Below are 20808 nucleotides of genomic sequence, written 5' to 3'. Positions count from 1 at the left end.
TGCTACATATTCCCCACAAATGCTTCACAGCATTATTATGGGAGACTTCTGTTCTTCAGACTCTTTAGAGTGGGAAGATCCACAGATCTTTGAGGCAGCTTAAACAATTCCATGGGAAGAAAACTGAATTCTCACTGGCTACAAAGTAGATTTGAGGTTAACTGTTCTTTAGCCATCTCAAAGGGCTCATTCCAATTCTTATTATTATTCTACAATTGTAGAAATGGTTACGATCTGAAATCTCCAGTATATAAAACAATACACTGAGGTTTGTTTATACTGCAAATATTTTATTTCATTTATAATCATTTTGGTGTTTTTTATAAAGTTTCTCCCTAGCAACGTTGTTGATTTCTCATTTTACACTCTCAAAGGGCAGGGACTGAATCTCATTCATGCTGCAACCAGCACAGCACATAAAAAACCATTACTAAGACAAAGGTGAAGTTTAGAGGCAGAATGGGTGTGGGAAAGGATTCAACTCCTCAGGCTGTTATATGCAATACCATTTTTAATTGGTATAAGAAAAATAACAGCTTTTGGGAGATATGGAAATCAAAGTTTTCATTTTAATATCACTATGGGTCCATGCTAGTTGCATGATCCATGGACAATATCTCCAACAAGAAACTAGTTATCAATTCACTCCAGCTTCTGGCTCTGAACAAACGCCTTTGAGCTAGAGCCCAAGTTGATCCCAAATTAGTCAATGGTCCTGGGATGCAACAACCAAGAAGGGGGCTACTGGGACTCATTCAGTATCCATAGTCAGGGTCACTGGAATGGATCTGCACTGGAGAAGGAAGATCATAGTTGATGGCTTATGGGCAAAAAGTCAAAGTCAACCAAATTCTATTCTGTCATTTCCTTTTTTCCCCCCCACTAGGTAATGAGCTCTGGAAATATTTTTGCATATAACTGTTCGTGAGCTCCAGATGCCAAGATGACTTTGGCTTTATTCATTCAAAAGTCAAACATTTATTAATTTCTTGCTATATGCAAGGCACTATGCACAGTAAGGCCATGGGTTCAAGAGAACATGGAAATCTCTCCCTTTTCTTTGAAGACCTAGAGAGAACCAGCAAACCAGCAACAATCTAGGAGGAGTGAGTTGTCCTAAAAATACAAAATTGAGTAATCCCATGGATTTCTAGAGGAAAAAAGAAACAAAAATAACCAGTTTAAAATTAATTGGTTTGCAAAGAATTTAAGAAATGGCTCCTGACCTGTCCTACCTGCCAGTCCTTAATTCTTTCAGAGAGTCATTCACACTCCTCAGGTAAAACCATTAGAACCACCTCAGTTAAAACTATTACAACCAAAGGCGATTTCATCCCAGAGCATTTAGAGATTGAGTTCCATTGACTTTTATTTTATGTTTGTTAATCTCAAATATTCATTAATATATGATTTCAGACTTAAGGCAGAGAAAAAGACATCTGAGAGCCTAGGACTGAACTCCTAATGTAAGAAGGTGATCAGCTAGACAAAATCCATTACATGGAGGAAGGGAAGGAATCACTAACAAGCAGTTACCTATATTTTATCAATTGGAGGTCTCAAGGTCATTTATTAGTATGGTGAGGCTCACTGAATCAGGTCATCTCAAAGATCCTATTTGGCTCCAACAATTAGCAAGGAAGAGGCTTAAGTAACACAGGAATGAGTTCAGTAGAGCACATTAACAAAGCAGGGATAGGACAAGCTAACTGACAGGGGCTGGTTTTAGGGCTGGGCAAGAGAAGCAATCAAAGGTCCTCCAACAGAAGAAAAGCAGTTCTTCTGAGGTTTCATTTCTTTCTTTTCAATGCTGGCACTCCTGTACACCACCAGGCACTGCTACACACAGTGCCTACCAACGGTGGCTCTGGCCTTAGAGAAAGAACGAACTCACTAAAGCTCTGACAGGAGACCAGAATCCAATGGCTGGCAGTGGCAGCACTTTTGGTGAGACAGATTCCAAGGGTAAAGCCATATTCCTTTTCAACAGCAAATGATCAGTGCAGAGGGCTATGGGACTCTACGACTGAGAAATGCTTTCTTTCTGGTGCAGAACTCCGAATTTGGGTTTCAGGAGATACTCTGTAAGGTCTCAGCCCAAGAAGGAAAAAACCCAAACAAACTAGGAGTTGTCTTTAGCATCTCCTAGTAGAAGATGATGTCACGGGACCATTCCAAAGGAGCTGCTGGAGATCAGAGTTCCATTTGCTTTATTACTTGGAAAAGATGTGTATGGACAGTAAAATGCCAAAGGCTGCTTTCTGCACCAGCAGCACCAGACATCAGGGGGATGCCCCAAATGGAAGGATGCTGTCCCAATGCTTACTGGGATGGGCCAGAAATTTCAGCCCGGGAGAGGGTTAAGAAATTCTGGACCTTACCCTGTTGCCCACCCAGAACCAGGGTCAGCTGTGCAAAACAGTGCTCAGAAAGAAAAAGGCAGAGTAGGGCAGGCTGAAAGACCTCTATACTAGCTCTCAAATCTTCATCCCAGCCAGTCAAGGTCGTCATCATCATCATCATCCTCAAAAAGGGGCGCTGGGGGTGGGTGTCCCTTCATGCTCTGATAAGACAAAAAACAACCATAAATCTTGGATTCTATCTGTGAAATAGATAATTTCCCAAGAATCAAAGATTCAAAACCTTTTTTCCAAGTCAAGCTGGACAGTGAGTTGTTGATTGAGAAAGCCAGCATTTAGCCCCCCTCCCCCCCATCATGGTATGCTTGGCACTAAGGAGGCCAGCTCAAAACAGTAGTTCTTACCCTTACATGTATACATGTTTAATCAAACAGATCCAAATGGGTAAAGAGAAGAGAAACATTTCTTTTAATACAGAAAAAAGATCATTCTTGCTTAGCTACTTGGAATCTTGTTTTATTTATTTTATAGTTTTCCCTCTCATATAGTCAGTCACTTCAGCATTTTAGATACAGGGTAGTAGAGGTAAAAGGATAAGAGAAGGAGGAGAAGGAGGTGTCAAGAAATGAGTATAGACAGAGCAAAATGAAGAGAAACAATAAACAAATAGGAGAGAGTTTTATCTAGTTGGGAAGTAAGAAGCCATGAAAAAGACAGTCAGAAAAAGGCATGCAGAAAGAAATGGACTGTTTTGAAAAGTCATTTTAATTTAATGTGCTGTTACTCATAAGAATACTGCTAGAGTTCTGTCACCACAGTTTTTCTGAAAAATTGGGATAGAAAATACAGTCCCCTAACCACTCTCATCCTTCCAATCCAGCTTTTGCTTTTGGATACCACATAGTCAGGAACAAAGGACTGTATAGGGCATCACTCCTAATTTGGGATGTGTAATGGGCCTGGAACTGATCCCCCTGTGCGGAAGGGAGCCGCCCTAATGTCAGTCATTTCCAGGATGTGGTTCCGGGTCGACTAATAGAGCTACGTGTCAGTAGATGCGTGGAACTATGAGTTGCCTGGCCATATAAGGAGAAAAATGGCTAGACATTGCTAAAAGAGCTGGCCCCACCCACGAAGGGAGAAATGGGGAGGGTCCAAGAAGATTCTGTATAAAAGTAGGGAACAGCAACGGCTCGGGGAGACATTTTGGGAAGCAGACAATAAAGAACAGCTCTGCTACATGTTGGCTCTCTGTTTGCTTATTCCCCGCTCCTGTCTCCGGAGCAGGGCCGGAGACGTCCGAAGGCTGGTGATAGCGTGAGGCGCGCAGTAAGAAACTTTCAGTTTCCAGTGAAGCTGCAGGGAAGCAGACCCACAACAGGGATGCCCTGTATTACCAGCTCCACTCACTCTTACAGCCACTTATTCCTATGGGTGGTTAAGATGGGAGAGGTAGTAACAATGGATATTGGGAAAAACTTATCCCTCCTTTTGATGAGGTTGCTTTTGAATTTCTTACTCTAGATACCTGGGGGCACAGAGTTCTTGAGGTCCACACTGTAGGCTGACTTTTACAATACAATACAATTCAATACAATACAATACAATACAATCCCACTTCTGCCCTTGTAAGATGCTGCTGGTCCAAGTGATCACCACAATTTATCATTTAACTTCAGATGGCACTATGCCACAAGGAAAATTGTCTTGGAACAGGAGTCAGGAGCTGGGCAGACAATGGTCAAAAAAAAAAAAAAAAAAAAAAAAGGCACTGCAGGGCCAGCTCGGGGGCCTCTATATTTGCTTTTGATTGGATACTAACCAATCAAGGTCTTTATTGTCCTCATCCATCAAAAGCAGTTTGACCTTTACCTTGCTTTGTGACCTTGGGCACTTGAGCTAAAGTGGCTTCAATTTCTTTTTCCATGAAGTAGAGGAAATGGTCTACCTGGCACTGAAGGTTTCCTCCATTTCTAAAGTTTTGTGCCCTACAAGAACTAAGATTTTGAGGCATGTTATGTTACCAGGCTGTTGTAGATTCTTTGGTTAGCATTAATTTTTTGATGTGGTAAAAAGGGATGCCCATATGGACCCACACTTAACACCATATACCAAGATAAGATCAAAATGGGTCCATGATTTAGGCATAAAGAATGAGATCATAAATAGATTAGAGCAACAGAGGATAATCTACCTCTCAGACCTGTGGAGGAGGAAGGAATTTATGACCAAAGGAGAACTAGAGATCATTATTGATCACAAAATAGAAGATTTTGATTACATCAAATTAAAAAACTTTTATACAAACAAAACTAATGCAAACAAGATTAGAAGGGAAGTAACAAATTGGGAAAACATTTTTACAGTTAAAGGTTCTGATAAAGGCCTCATTTCCAAAAAATATAGAGAACTGACTCTAATTTATAAGAAATCAAACCATTCTCCAATTGATAAATGCTCAAAGGAACAGACAATTTTCAGAGGATGAAATTGAAACTATATCCACTCACATGAAAGAGTGTTCCAAATCACTATTGATCAGAGAAATGCAAATTAAGACAACTCTGAGATACCACTACACACCTGTCAGATTGGCTAAGATGACAGGAACAAATAACGATAAATGTTGGAGGGGCTGTGGGAAAACTGGGACACTCATGCATTGTTGGTGGAGTTGTGAAAGAATCCAGCCTTTCTGGAGAACAATCTGGAATTATGCCCAAAAAGTTATCAAACTCGGCATACCCTTTGATCCAGCAGTGCTACTACTGGGCTTATATCCCAAGGAAATACTAAAGAAGGTAAAGGGACCTGTATGTGTAAGAATGTTTGTGGCAGCCTTTTTTGTAGTTGCTATAAACTAGAAACTGAGTGGATGGCCATCAATTGGAGAATGGCTGAATAAATTGTGGTATATGAATGTTATGGAATATTATTGTTCTGTAAAAAAACGAACAGCAGGATGATTTCAGAGAGGTCTGGAGAGACCTATATGAACTGATGCTGAGTGAAATGAGCAGAACCAGGAGATCATTATACACTTCAACAACGATACTGTATGAAGATGCATTCTGATGGAAGTGGATATCTTCAACATAAAGAAGATCTAATTCACTTCTAGTTGATCAATGATGTACAGAAACAGCTACACCTAGAAAAGGAACACTGGGAATTGAATGTAAACTGTTTGCACTACTGTCTTTCTACCCAAGTTACTTATACCTTCGGAATCCAATTCTTATCATGCAACAAGAAAATTGGATTTACACACATATATTGTATGTAGGTTAAACTGTAACACATTTAATATGTATGGGATTGCCTGTCATCTAGGGGAGGGAGTAGAGAAAGAGAGGGGAAAATTTGGAAAAAATGAATACAAGGGATAATGTTGTTTAAAAAAATTACTCATGCATATGTATTGTCAAAAAATATATATAATTATAAAATTAAAAAAAAAAAAAAAAAGGATGCCCAAACACCTAACTGTATTTATTCTTTGGCTTTCCCCCTGAAAAAAATCTAATTTTGAGTTGAAAGGCTACCACACTCTATTAAGCAGCTGAAATAACAGATTTTTTACCAAGGCAGGGACTTAAGCACAGGAGTGAAGGATTCTGGAACAAAGATTCAGGACCTTGATGTTGTCATTGACATTGCTTCATGTGCCTGGAAAATTCACTTTGGCCTAAATTTTTCACTGATGCTGCAAGAAATGTGTCCTTGTACACTTATATAGGAGTGGTCTGTGGTTTCTATATATGTTTAGCCTCAATGATCTGTATTAGGGGTACTGGCTGGATGAAGGGTTAGAGTCTAGTTCCAGGTCAGATGTGTGATCTTGGAAAGCTCAAAATATCTCTCTAGAACTCTGTTTTCCCCTCTGTGAAAAAGGAGGCTGGGTTAGATGGTTTCTAAGATCTCTAATAGCTCTGACAACCTATGATTCTATTATTTGCAATCCTGTTCACAGTATACATATATTGTATTTAACATGTACTTTAACATATTTAACATGTATTGGTCAACTTGCCATCTGGGGGAGGGGGTGGGAAGAAGGTGGGAAAAAATTGGAACAAAAGTTTTTACAACTATCAATGCTGAAAAATTACCCATGCATATATCTTATAAATAAAAAGCTATAATAAAATAAATAAATAAATAAAAGTATGCAAGCACCCACCACCATATATGTAGGACTGCCTCATTTCATGCCCAAGATTTGTTTGACAGAGTCCAACTCAAAGAACCCAATAAGCAGGCTACCAAGACTCTGGATTGTTTTGACCTGAGTATTGTTTCTTAAGAATAGGTCATGAGGGTCTCTTGTAATGGTGACAGGATAAGCCCTAAATTTCCTTACCACTTCATCTTCATCTTCATCATCAGGCACTGGAACTGGCTTTGATGCTTTCAGTGTTGCCCCTTTAAATAAGCAATCTTCATCACCGTCTGTGAAACTGAAAGAAAACCAGGTTATCAGCAGCAAAAAGTACTGCTGCTTCTGACATGGCAGGAATTACTTTATTCCTGCTTGGCACCGGAAGTTTCAAGAATTGTTTTTGTTTGTGAGAAGCTAGATTTAGAGTTAAAAGAAGCCATAATCTCTCTCTAGGAATGATGAGCTCCTAAGTAATAAATTTACCGGTGCAGCTAGGTGGCACAGTGGATAGAGCACCAGCCTTGAATTCAGGAGGACCCGAGTTCAAATCTGGTCTCAGACACTTAACACTTCCTAGCTGTGAAGCCTTTCTCAATCTGTTAATTCTCAATCTTCCCTCCGCTGATTATCTCCAGTTTATGTAGCTTGTTTGTGCATATCTGTTTGCAAGTTATCTCTTCTGTTAGAATATAAGTTTTTCCTCCATTAATCCGAGATTAGGGGTAGCATGGTGTAGTGGCTAGAGTGTTGAATTTGGAGGCAGAAATAGACTCTGGATTCAAATCCTATGCAATTTTTTTCCTCTAAATTTGACACTATGCTGTGCTCCCCTTAAATCTTGTGTTGGTGAAGAGGGATGTGGCCTTTTTCTTGTCAGTTCTTTGGATTTATATCTGATGGGAAACTCACTGTGTTTCTTCAGCTATTGGGAACTTGACATAAGATAATTAGGCATGACTAAAAGCACATCAGTTTGAAAAAGAAACTGAATCTAAAATTCACGATGAGTTGAGTTCAAATGCTCTAAATTTCATTTAAGAAAACAAAATACTAAGGCATTTTAAAAAATCACTAGGAATTCAGTTACTTAAATCAAGAAAAAACAAAAGGCTGCCTCTTTCTAGCTAATGTTATGATTGGGATACTGTACCATCACTACCACAATTACTATTACTGGTCAAGTCACTTAATGCCAGCCTCAAAAAATAATAATAAATTTACCAATGCTGACAATCAATTCTACACTTGCCATTAAGGGAAGACAGCAACCAACCTGGCCTTTTGGTGCTCTTGCCTAAGTCTGGGGTTGGCTGTTGGTTCTGCAACATTCACAACTGTGCCCAGCTGCGTCTTGGTGGTTCTGGTTGTGGCAATGGGACAATCTTTCTCTTCTTCCTTGTGGAGGGGCTTGAGTTCTCCCCTTGAATGTTCAGGTTCCACTGACAATGGGTCCTTTTTCTTGTGCCTTACAGCCTGATGGGTGGTTGACTGCAAAGTTTTTTCATTCTCCTGTCTCTGGGTTTCTGGCTCTGCCAATCCAACACAAGCCTCTTCTGACAGGCTGCTTTTGTGACGTTTCATTTTGTTATCAACATGAGTTTCTTTATACTCAGGTTCCCAGACTGCAGTATTTCCCAGAACTGGTGGCATGGGTGGAATTGAAGTTGGGGGCCCTGGAATACCTCGAGATGGAACTCTAGATGAACTTCGGGGGAGAGGGTTCCCAGGCACATCTAGACTTTTCTCTACCTCTGAATTGTGCTTCCTGGGATAGATGTTCTCCATCCCATTCTGTGTCTCAAAGGCTTTAGGCAGTGGAGTCTCTGGCTTGTCTTTCTGATCCACTGGTTTGGCTGTGGGCTTGAGCTCCTCCCGATCCAGGGTTCTAAGACTTGGAGTTGGAATGCTTATGGCTAAGGGCTCCTTAGGTGGTTTCTGGAGCTGTTCTTCTTCCTCCTCACTGCTGCTCTCCTTTTCTGACTCCTGGGGAATCAGCAGAAGCAGTGTCTCCAGCTGTCAGGAAAGCCAAGGGTGTAGGACATTAGTATTGATACAAAAGCATCAGATAATTCATTTCCTAGTTCTTTATAATAGAGAGAAATTCTTGTCTCATCAGCTAGACTGGCCTCAATATGACTAATCAACCATGAGCAAATAAAAATGATGTGGGCTAGGGATAAATGATGCTGCTGCTGCCCCTGCGACTGCCACCACCACTAACACTGCTATTACCATCACTACCACAATTACTACTACTGGCATTTCCAAGTTGTGTCCCAAAGCAGAGATATGAGAAAATATCTTCTTTCCCTCATTTTAGAGGCTGAGGATGGTGGTGTGAATACTACAGATAAAATATCAGGCTTATTTGACTTTCTTCTCTCTCTCTTTTTTTTGATATAAAGGAAAGCTCTCTGATAGTGGAAGGAGTAACATCAGAAATATAAGGGATGTGTAAAAAAAAGGATATAAATAAAAATTTGTTTAAAAGCAATAATTGACATTTATTTAGCACTTTATCATGTGCAAAACATGTTTTGCAGATGATCTTATTTAAGCTTCACAAGAAACTTTGTGAAGTAGATAATAACTCCAAACATTTTCTCCATTTTGGAAATGAGAAAACAGAGGCTAAGGAAGGTTGTGTTTGAACAGTCACACAAGAAATGTCAGAAGCAGATATTCAAGTTTCCAAGTTGAGCACTCTACCCACAATCCCAAAATGCTTCTCAGAAGAGATGACTTGTAACAATTTCATAACTCTTTGGACCTGTTGTCCAAAAACAACAAACAAGATCCCAAATTGATGAACATACCTTGATCGTATTCATGACGATGCTCAGAATGGTCTTGCCATCATAGGATTGTTCCAACTCAAATTCTCCCCTTAGGGACTGGAACACTCGATTCATGATCTTCTTTATCTGAACATAGTATGGAAAGAACATGAAGGAAAATCAATTTGAGTGCTGATATCAGGTATCAGAGAAAATGATACCAAATGTTTTTAATATTTTTCATCCTAAGCCCAAAACATGAAGATTGTGGCTTTAATCAAGATATGGTAAACAGTGAGTATTGCTTGTCTTTCTAGGAGAAGATTCTCTCCTTGGACTAGATGTCTATATTTCTGCTAACAGACCTATCAAAGTTGTGCACCCACAGACTGAGGCTGATAGCACAGAAGCTGATTTTCATTACTACAAAGACTGACAATACCATCGTCCCATTTCTATCAATCTTCTGCAGTTGCTCCTGGTCCTGAGAATTTGCCATCCAATATTCCTTTCCAGGAATCAGACATAAGTACAGAGAATAGTGGAATAGTGTCTTCTGTGCAGCAAGTCACTTCCAAACTCCCAATTCAAGAAGGAAAAAGACTGAAGTCTTTAAAAGGCTGCCATCTGCATATCCTCACACTAAGCTGTCCCTGAGATCTTGGAATAACACTGTACTTAACATTCCAAGAAATAGCAGAAAGACTCAGGAAAATACAAACTCAGTCCAGACATTTCCTCTATAGTTGGGCTCTAACATAAAGTCAGAAGTCAGAAAGTAGTATGGGAGAATGAAAAAACAAAAGGCTGCCTCTTTCTAGCTAATGTTATGATTGGGATACTGTAGAAGGAAACAAAACAACTAAAATATGTAAAGGCAAAAGTAGGTTCAATGGAGAGAATAAGTTAGTTATGCTTCTGTGATAATAATGAAAAATTTTCTTGGAGCTGCTCAACGGCAACATGGACTGCCTCCCCACACCTCAAAAAAAAAAAAAGAAAAAAAGTTCTTCCCAGGAAACCTTTGAGCTGAGAGTTAGGGATACTATGCTGGTACAGCAGCCTATGCTGGGTGGGCAGCTGAGCTCTAATCTTTTTTAAAATTTTAATTAATTAATTTATTTTAATTATTATAGCTTTTTATTTACAAAACATATACATGGGTAACTTTTCAACATTGACCTTTGCAAAACCTTCTGTTCCAACTTTCCCCCTCCTTCCATTCACCCCCTCCCTTAGATGGCAGGTGGTCCAATACATGTCAAATGTGTTAAAGTATATGTTATATATATTTATACAGTTATTTTGCCGCACAAGAAAAATTAGATCTAGAAAGTAAAAAAAAACAAAACAAAACACAAAACCTGAGAAGGAAAACAAAAATGCAAGCCAACAATAACAGAAAGAGTGGAAATGCTATGTTGTGATCCACACTCATTTCCCACAGTTCTCTCTCTCTTTCTTCATTACTGAACAATTGAAACTGGTTTGGATCATCTTATTATTGAAGAGAGCCAGGCCTGTAGAAATCTAACACTACAGCAGGACTGCACAGATGTTGCCAATTCTTGTGCACTGTTTTTCCAGATGAAAATTTATCATATGGCAAAACTTTCTCCATTTCATAAAAAAGGCTAAACTTGAATAGTATTTGCCATAGGCCAAATGAGAACCAAAATTTTCCCTGAGAAGGGGACTAGGAGGATTGATAGTGATCACAGTGCTGGGACAAGTAGTCACAAGATACAGAGACTTCTTTAGGTACTATGTGTGATGCTCTGGGCACTGTTAGAATAGGGTTCTCTTATTATTTCTCCTTTCCTGACTCAGCACTCATAATTATTCAAGGCTGACAAGCACAGTAACACCTCCTTTTCTGATATGAGGGAATGCAGTGGAGATAAGTTTCTTTTAAATTAAAGTTACTCCCAGAAGAACCAACACTTCAAAAAATTATACCTATTTTTGTTAGAAATCCTACTAAAATGTATTACGCAATTTCTTACCTTCTTAAACAATATGCTAGAAATAATTTAATTTCTCCTACATGACTTAGTGCCCATAATTAGTACTTGTTTTATATTATATAATAGTTCTCTCAGAGACTTCTCTTAACAGTATAATGAGCTTATCTCTTCAGTAGATGGACAGAGAAGGAAATGTTTTGCTAATGGTGTCTGATTTTTCTATTGTTCCATCTTCTCTATGTGCTTATTTTGAGGCTCACTGATTTTTGCAGCACAACACTGAGACATGTCCCCACTGTTTTCAGCTTCCTTCTGTGGATGGTTTTGTAAGCTCCCTGAGGACAGGAACTGTCTTTTCATGTGGACCCCTGACACAGCACAGGCATGCATAGTACACAGCAGACTCAATATAAATGCTTATTAACTAGTGACTGTTGTCTTGTGTGCCTGATAACCAAACTTCCTAGAATTGTTGAAGAACCTGTAAATCAAGGCCTTTCCTATGAAGTACATGGGTTTCTAACAGTTACTTTTGCTACTCAGAGATCTGTTATAACTTGAAATATGTGTATATGCTACAAAGTTGTAGTTCCTGGGTATCTGTGGGATATTTTTTTAAAATTAGGTTAAGATCCCAACAGTTCAATGATAGCCTGCACACTGGGATAATCACTTGATGCATGATATTTTATGCTGAGGTCCACCTCCCTGAGCTGGCCGCTTACTTTCTCAGAAGTGTCTCGTGCTTCTGAGCCATGTTCACTTCCGGGTGTGTTCTGTTTCCGTAGCTCCTGAATCTTCTGCTCATAGTGGACCGTTAGACTCTCAATTCTGGATTGGAGAGCTATACACTACAAATAGAACAAGTTATGGAAAGCAGTATTAGAATGAGGACAAAACACACGAAGAATATGTAGCAGGGGCCAGAAGAAGCCTGCTTCTGCTTGGGCCTTTCATCATTCCACTAAAACTGTTCTCTCTAAAGTTACTAAGGATCTCTCAGCTGCCAAATCCAATGTTTTTTTCCTCAGTGTTCCTTCTCCTTGACACTCTGGTGCCCTTGACTCTGTTGATCACTCTCTCCTCTTTGACCCTGTCTTCTTTCTAAGTTTTTGGGATACCACTTTCTCCTCTTTCTCCTACCTATCTGACTGTTTGTTTCTTCTCTGTTTCCTTTGCTGGATCCTCCTCCAGAGCATTCCCCCTCTAACTACAAGTATCTCTCAGAGTTCTGTCCTGGGTTCCCTTCTCTTCTTCCATACTACTTCATTTGGTCATCAGCTTCCACAGATTTAATGGCTATTTCTATGCTGATGAATTCTCAAATTTATCTATCCTGTCCCAACCTGTCTTTATACCTGCCCTTCTTACCTCTTAAAATAGATGTTTAGTAAACACCTTAAACTACACATGTCCAAAACTGAACTCTTTATCTTTCCAACTAAATCCCACCTCCCATCCCCAGCCCCCTTCCTATTATCATAAAGGACAACACCATCCTTCCAATTCTTCATGTTCATAACCTGGGAATAATCCTCGACTGCTCATGATCCCTCACACTCCTCTCTCTCCTTCACCTCAGTATCTAAGCTGTTGTCCTCCACATTCTCTCCTCAGATACTCCCTCACTGATGCAGGCTCTCATCATCTCATACCTGGGGTATTGCAATAACCTACTGGTGGGTCTGTCTCAAGTTTTTCCCCACTCCAATCCATCTTCTTACCAAAGTCACCAAAGTGACCATATCATCCTGCCTCCACTCAAAAAACTTGAGCAGCTCTCTATCACCTCTAGAATCAAGAACAAAATTCTCTATTTAGTGTTCAAAACAATAATGTAGCTGTCTTCTTCCTTTCCAGTCTCCTTAGATTTTACTTCCTGACAGGCACTCCTCACTCACTGGTCTCCCCACTGTTCCACTAACATCTCTTTGGCTGTCCCCCATGTCTAGAACTATATGCCTACCATATGCCTTCCCAGACGTCCTTTAAGTCTCAATAAAAATCTCATCTTCTATAGGAAGCCTTTCTCAATCTGTTAATTCTCAATCTTCCCTCCGCTGATTATTTCCAGTTTATGTAGCTTGTTTGTGCATATCTGTTTGCAAGTTATCTCTTCTGTTAGAATATAAGTTTTTCCTCCACTAATCTGAGATTAGGGGTAGCATGGTGTAGTGGCTAGAGTGTTGAATTTGGAGGCAGAAATAGACTCTGGATTCAAATCCTATGTAATTTCTTGCCTCTAAATTTGACACTATGCTGTGCTTCCCTTAAATCTTGTGTTGGTTGAAGAGGGATGTGGCCTTTTTCCTGTCAGTTCTTTGGATTTATATCTGATGGGAAACTCACTGTGCTTCTTCAGCTATTGGGAACTTGACATAAGATAATTAGGCATGACTAAAAGCACATCAGTTTGAAAAAGAAACTGAATCTACAAATTCACGATGAGTTGAGTTCAAATGCTCTAAGTTTCATTTAAGAAAACAAAATACTAAGGCATTTTAAAAAATCACTAGGAAATCAGTTACTTAAAATTAAGTTTTGATAATTTTTAGTAACCACATTTTGATGGATTTGAATGATCAGTAAGGTTTCACAGAGGAATTTCTGTCCCTTAGGCAAGGGGGTGAATCAGTTCTTTCTCTACAGAAGCATTTTCATCTACAATAACTAATATCATTCCCCTCAGAACTAGGTACTGGAAAGAACACTGGCTGATCCATTTTTTGTCACAAAATGTTCTGAGTTAAGTCACTTACTTTTCTGGGCTTTGATTTTCTCATCTGTAAAATGAAGGGCCTGGGCTGGGCAATCTCTAAGCCTCCTCCTATCTCTAAAGTTCTCTTTTCCTATGTTCTCCCTAAGCTGGATGCTCCAGGCAATAATGGCTTAAAGAATGTGCTATTCTCACTGGTACTTACCTTCTTTTGCATCTGTTCTGCCAGCTCTTGGTATTGAACAAGCTTCTTCTTCTCCTCTCCACCTTGACCTTGCTGCAGCGCAGAGAGCTGAAACAAAACAGCATAGTAAAGATGAGCATGTTGAGGACCTGCCATTGCTCTCCCAAGAGTTCCAGATAACGTGTTCTCAGTCTGAGTTTTCCTGGTCCTCTGGGCACTACCTCACATTTCCCAAAATGTAACTGACAATCTTCCAACTTGATTTCTTCTTTCTTGGGAAAGTTAATGGAAAAAAGAAACCTTAAGATAAGCAGAAATGCCAAGGCTAGGCATCAGTAGCTACTATTCTACCAATAGCATCAATTCTTTCTTCTGTAACTTCAGAGTGCTGCTTAAGATATCATAAATCATAAATGGATGTGTCGAAGGACACAGCACCAGGAAGTGTTGGGGGCTAGATGTGGAGACAATCCTAGCACCTTCTCCATTGTGCCATTCTGCCTCTAATTTAGCCACATCAACCAGATAAAAGGCACTTGGGCAAAAGACCTCAGATATAACATCCCAAAGCACTATCACCATACTTTTTCAGAATACTGATGCTTATTGTCAATATCGCCAATAAGTCTAGAAAAGATAGATTTCTGGTCAGCTGGAGTGCTGGGGCAGTTCTGAGGCTAATGAATTTAAAAACAACCTTCCCTTCCCCCTCTTCTGCTGAATAAATATAAGATCCAAATAATCCAAAGAGGCTATTGGCCAGCCTTGTTGCTTTAGCATGGCTCACCTTTTCTTCCAGGTGAATGAGTTTCTGCTGAGTAGCATTTCTCTGCTCACACACTTCTTGGTATTGTTGCAAATGTTCATGCTTGGCAGAAGCCAGCAAATGCTCACACTTGGCTTCCCACTGGGATTTCAGCTCAGCTTGTATGAGAGACACCTGCCCAGAGAATTTATTTAAGATTCTAAAACTTATAAGAATCCTTAGGACATTGGAGAGGAAGATTTTCTAAGCCTAAATAATTTCTTCTTGTGAAAAAATCCGACCATTCTGGAGAACAATTTGGAACTATGCCCAAAAAGTTATCAAAATGTGCATACCCTTTGACCCAGCAGTACTACTACTGGGCTTATATCCCAAAGAAATACTGAGGAGGGGAAAGGGACCTGTATGTGCCAAAATGTTTGTGGCAGCTCTTTTTGTAGTGGCTAGAAACTGGAAGATGAATGGATGCCCATAAATTGGAGAATGGTTGGGTAAATTATGGTATATGAATGTTATGGAATATTATTGTTCTGTAAGAAATGACCAGTAAGAGGAATACAGAGAGGATTGGAGAGACTTGCATGAACTGATGCTGAGTGAAATGAGCAGAACCAGAAGATTGCTGTACACTTCAATGCTGTATGAAGATGTATTCTGATGGAAGTGGAAATCTTCAACATAAAGAAGATCCAACTCACTTCCAGTTGATCAATGATGGACAGAAACAACTACATCCAGAGAAGGAACACTGGGAAGCGAATGTAAATTGTTAGCACTACTGTCTATCTACCCAGGTTACTTATACCTTCGGAATCTAATACTTAATGTGCAACAAAAAAATGGTATTTACACACATATACTGTATCTAGGTTATAATGTAACACATGTAAAATGTATGGGATTGCCTGTCATCAAGGGGAGGGAGTAGAGGGAGGGAAGGGATAATGTGGAAAAATGAATACAAGGGATAATGTTATAAAAAAAAAAATTTACTCATGCATATATACTGTCAAAAAAAAGTTACAAATAAAATTTAAAAAAAATTTCTTCTTTTATAAGATAATATGTCAATATCTTCTAATATGTTTCTTCTTCCTCGGTGAGGCTGTTTCATCAATCTTTTTAAGTTCTGGGGCCCTTGTGCCTAAAATTAGGGCAGAGTCCATTAGTAATGCTACTTTTGAAAAGTAAGGTAAATCAGGACCGCTAGATGGCGCAGTGGATAGAGCACTAGCCTTGAATTCAGGAAGACCCGAGTTCAAATCTGATCTCAGACACTTAATACTTCCTAGCTGTGTGACCCTGGGCAAGTCACTTAAACCCAGCCAAAAAAAAAAAAAAAAAAAAAAGTAAGATAAAGCAAAAGACAATGATCTGAGCATGATCATTTATTAGTCAAGCTAGAAGTAATCAATAAATTGGGTCAAGGATCTCTCTCAATGATCAAAATTCTCCAAGGTATGACTTAATAAAGTTTATGATTGGTTACAAGACAGACAATATCACGAAAGTAGAGAAAATGTAATTTTAAAGCAAGCAAGCTAATATATGAGACTAGTGACCACTCCTCTCTAATAATTAAGCAATGTTCTTTGTTTTATGGGACCCTTCAGCAATTTGCGGTCTTGATGCCAGACCTGAGTTAGTAGATTTCCTGACACATAGAATAGTCTTCAAGTGAGATAAAACCCTCAAGGAAAAGCAAGGATGGACAATATACTTGTTGGGGATGATAACAAGTTAATTTATAACTTTTTTTTTTTTTTTTTTGCTAAGGCAATTGGGGTTAAGTGACTTGCCCAGGGTCACACAGCTAGGATGTGTTAAATGTCTGAGGACAGATTTGAACTCAGGTCCTCCTGACTTCAGGACTGGTGCTCTATCCACTGCACCACCTCCCTGCCTCTTAATTTATAACTTAGGAAAAGCTGACTCAAAGGATAGAGGACTGAGCAATTATACAAAATGGAACAGCAATAGAGAACATGATAAATTACAGAATAGAATCAATAATTAAATGACACAGAGTAATTTTAATTTCATCATTAGTTAATCCTCTGATATACTCATGGCTACTGAACATTTGAGGTGACGGGGGGGGCACCAACACCCAAGAAAGATGCACAACTGGACAGCAACAAATAGTTTTTTTCCCAGCTCAGAATTTGCTTTGTGCCTCCTCTCTGTTAGGGCCAACTTACCTCTCTGAATGCCTTTTGCCTAGACCTTTTGTAGTACTTGGCTGACCTTGTTTATTCCTCCTAGCCAAACATGTTGCTGCCTGCAGTATCTAATTGGCTGAGCTTGTGTTTTGGTTAAATTCATATTTTGGCTGCCTCCCTTTGTAACTTCCTACAAAATCTTTTCTCATCACCCTGCTCCCCATTCTTTTCCAGCACTGAAATATTCCTGGAAAGATGGATTTTATTCGATAGCTGTCCCCTTTGGCACCAGTAACTGAGGTCTCCAGGTAACACTCTTAAAAGTCTAAAATGGAATGTGGGAAACTCATTCTTATGTCTGAAGTTGTCACTTCTTCACACAGACTTATGGTCTGCTCTTTTGCCACTCCCACATTTCCCCTATACCTGTTCAGCAGCTGTTTGATCTGTAGACACCTGAGCCTGTTTTAGGAGTTGTCGAAGTTTTTCTAATTCTTCCTGGTGTGATTTTCGAATTTCAACTATCTCTTCCTCAGCTTGGCTTCGCTCTTGGGCAGATTTCTTCTTCCTTTCTGAAAGGGTCTTTGGAAGGAAAAAATTAATCCTAATTTTTAACAACTTAGTACAGGTTAAATAAGGGCAAATATATCCCTAGGAATTTGCTTAACTCTGAAAAACTTAAAATATTTTCTTATTTAGTTATCTTTTTCTTTATTTCCCCATTGAAATATACTCTAAGACCAGAGAGCTTTGTTTTCAGGGCAAGCTATCTTTTCCTAGTGTCAAATTGAATTTCCAAATCAAGAAGTGTCCTTCTTCACAGATCAAGAAGACAGCTCCCAAGCTTCTTCTAAAAGCTAGAATTGGTTGACTTGGCTGACTGGTTTATTATAAGAGTCTTAGGGAAGCAAGTCAAAGGATACAGACAGACAATTTTCAGATGAATAAAGTAAAGTCATTTATAGTTATATGAAAAAGTGTTCTAAAGCACTACTGATAAGAAAAATGCAAATTAAGACAACTCTGAAGTACCACTTCACAACCATCAGATTGGCTAAGATAACAAGAAATGATAATGACAAATGTTGGAGAGCATGTGGGAAAACTGGGACACTAACGCATTGTTGGTGGAATTATGATATGATCCAGCCCATTCTAGAGAACAATTTGAACCTTGCCCAAAGAATTATAAAACTGTGCATATCCTTTGATCCAGTAATCTCACTACTGGGTCTGTATCCCAAAGAGATCAATAAAAGAGGGAAAAAAAGACCTACATGTGCAAAAATGTTTTTAGTAGCTCTTTTTGTAGTGGCAAGGAATTGGAAATTAAGTTGTCCATTAATTAGGGAATGGATGAATAGGTTATGGTATATGAATGTAATGGAATATTATTATTCTATAAAAAATAAGTAAACTGATTTCAAAAAAGCCTGGAAGGACTTAGATGAACTAATGCTGACTAAAGTGAGCAAGACTAGGAGAACGTTGTACACAGTAATAGCAACATTGTGAGAAGATCAAAACTACAATAGCTTTCTCAGCAATACAGATTCAAGACAATTCTAATAGACTTGGAATGGAAAATGCCATCTATATCTAGAAAGAGAACTTTGGAGACTGAATGTGGATCAAAGCATAGTATTTTTTTATCTTTTTTGTTTATTTGGTTCCCCCCCCCTTTTTTTTTGCACAACATGACAAACATGGAGATATGCTTAAAAGGATTGTACATTTATAACTTATATCAAATTCCTTGCTGTCTTGGGAAAGGGGGAGGTTAGGGAAAGAGGGAGAAAAAATTTGGAACACAAACTTGCAAAAATGAATGTTGAAAACTATCTTTACATGTAATTGGAAAGAAAATAAAATTCTATTGGCAAAGCTATAGTATATTAAAAAAAAAAAAAAAAAGAATCTTGAGAAGGAACTTATGCAACAAAATTTACCTTTTCCAGAGATTCTTTCTTAGCCTGAAGGTCAATCAGCTCCTCCTCTAAAGTTGCCAACTTCAGTTCTAATTGCTTTCGGCTTTGCTTTTCAATTTTAAATTGGGACTGAGCTTGCTCTGATGTTTCCTGGAGTTCTGAAAAACAGAAGCAGGCAGTTGGTTCAAGTATGGATGAATGAAACTCATTTAATGGCTGGGCTGGGCTGAGCGTGTGGATAATTCTAAGCATCTTTAAGGTTTCAAAGTTTCGCTATACCATTCCGTTTATTTGGGATACAACTTTTTTTTTTCACTCAATAGTCTACAGAATACATAAGTTCTTTAGTTTTTATATAATGAATCAGATCAAGTAGGCCCCTGGTAGTGTTGACATTTTTATTGGTTTTTCATGTCAGTTCCCCTCATGCCCTTCAAAAATAGTAGTGTGGCATATACTTAATTAAAATAAATTAAATTCAAATAACTTCTTTCCCCTTTCAAAATTGTATAGATGATAGGGAATTCTATGAGACAATACAAAGACAGGCACTGAATTAAACCTCAATTCAATAGAATGGACAACAAATAAAATAATAAATTCATAGATGTGTTAATAAATGTTTATGAAATTGGACATAGGATACTTTGTTTCACATAGCAAACTTACATTCTGTTGACCTCTACTCTCCAACCCTCACACCAGTGAGAGTAGAATTGTTTCTTAACACATAACCAATTTATAATCACAGAATGTGTTTGGGGAAGGATTCTGTTGTTCACATGGTGGCAGAGAGTGGTAGCAGAGTAACTCTCTCAGAGAACTCGATACTATATTGCAGTTCTAAACATATCACTGATGAGAAAGAGCGAGCTGTGGAAATTTAATACATTTGCATCCTTGCATGAATAGTCCTTTTAGAGTAATGAATGTTGTCTTTTATGTTAAAAAAAAAAAAAAAAAAAAAAAAAAAAAAAGGTATTGGCCAAAATTTAAAAAAAAAAAAAAAAAGTGTCTCTTTTTCTCTCTCTTCCTTCTCCCTCCCCCTCCCTCCTCCTTTTCTCTCTCTCTCCCTTTCCCTTCCTCTTTTTCTCTCTTCCTCCCCTCCTCCTCCCTCTCTCCTTTTCTCTCTCTCCTTCCTTCCTTCTCCCCTTCCCCCCCCTCTCTTTTTCTCTCTCCTTCTCTTTCCCTTTCTCCTTCTATTCTCTAGGGAGTCTCATGAACAACAGTAGTTTCCGGGTAACTGGGGCTGGGTTTAGAGTGGTCAGAGTCAGTCCAGTCCATTTTACCATCAACAGACCTGTGATCTGTGTTTGCAGTTTGCTGATCTGAGCCTCCCGGAGGTCAGCATCCTTCTGACACTCTGTCAGCTGTATCTGCAGGTCTGTCTCCTTCTTCTGCTGAGAGGTCAGTTTCAGCTGCAGATTGGAGACTTGGGCAGTCACTGATGCCAACTCTTCTGTGACCTTAGCCTTGTTAACCAAGTAGGAGAATTAGGAGGAAGCATAAGCCACAACTAAGTTCTAGGCTAGTCACACTGCTCTCCTTTCCTAACATACAGAAAATGTGCAATGAATAGGTAACAGCTTCTCACTGAAACTGAAGTCAGGAACCCAGGATGATAGTGTTTGGCATCTACTACTTAACCTGACTTATTGAATGGGAAGGACATTAGCATATATGAAAAGTAGTCTGGAGTTCTCGGAATAAAGTTATTACACAGAAAGCTGGTCTATATACCCTATCCACAGACTTGATTTACTTCTGAGCTAGTTTTAAAGCATTA

The 20808-nt window shown here is 39.0% G+C and overlaps 1 protein-coding gene across 2 annotated transcripts in view; it reads right to left on the bottom strand.

Moving 5' to 3' along the window:
• Positions 1-498: 498 nt before the first annotated feature.
• The window catches only part of FKBP15 (FKBP prolyl isomerase family member 15), a 95601-nt gene continuing 75291 nt past the window's right edge, over positions 499-20808 (bottom strand). Inside the window, exons 20-29 of one of the 2 annotated variants that reach the window (XM_074293673.1) lie at positions 20323-20494; positions 19044-19180; positions 17521-17676; positions 14954-15106; positions 14188-14274; positions 11992-12117; positions 9339-9446; positions 7796-8535; positions 6724-6820; positions 499-2563 (exon numbers count right to left, since the gene is read on the bottom strand). In XM_074293673.1, coding sequence (XP_074149774.1) covers positions 2486-2563; positions 6724-6820; positions 7796-8535; positions 9339-9446; positions 11992-12117; positions 14188-14274; positions 14954-15106; positions 17521-17676; positions 19044-19180; positions 20323-20494 — 1854 coding nt within the window. In that variant the 3' untranslated portion in view covers positions 499-2485. Of the gene's footprint in view, positions 2564-5400; positions 5512-6723; positions 6821-7795; positions 8536-9338; positions 9447-11991; positions 12118-14187; positions 14275-14953; positions 15107-17520; positions 17677-19043; positions 19181-20322; positions 20495-20808 lie in introns of those variants that run through there. The other variant, XM_074293674.1, reaches the window with a different exon arrangement.

This window comes from Sminthopsis crassicaudata, chromosome 2 (assembly GCF_048593235.1).
Source record: "Sminthopsis crassicaudata isolate SCR6 chromosome 2, ASM4859323v1, whole genome shotgun sequence".
NCBI classification, from domain to species: Eukaryota; Metazoa; Chordata; class Mammalia; order Dasyuromorphia; family Dasyuridae; genus Sminthopsis; species Sminthopsis crassicaudata.
Note: the sequence above shows the minus strand (reverse complement) of the source record. Positions and strands in the feature narration are given on the sequence as shown.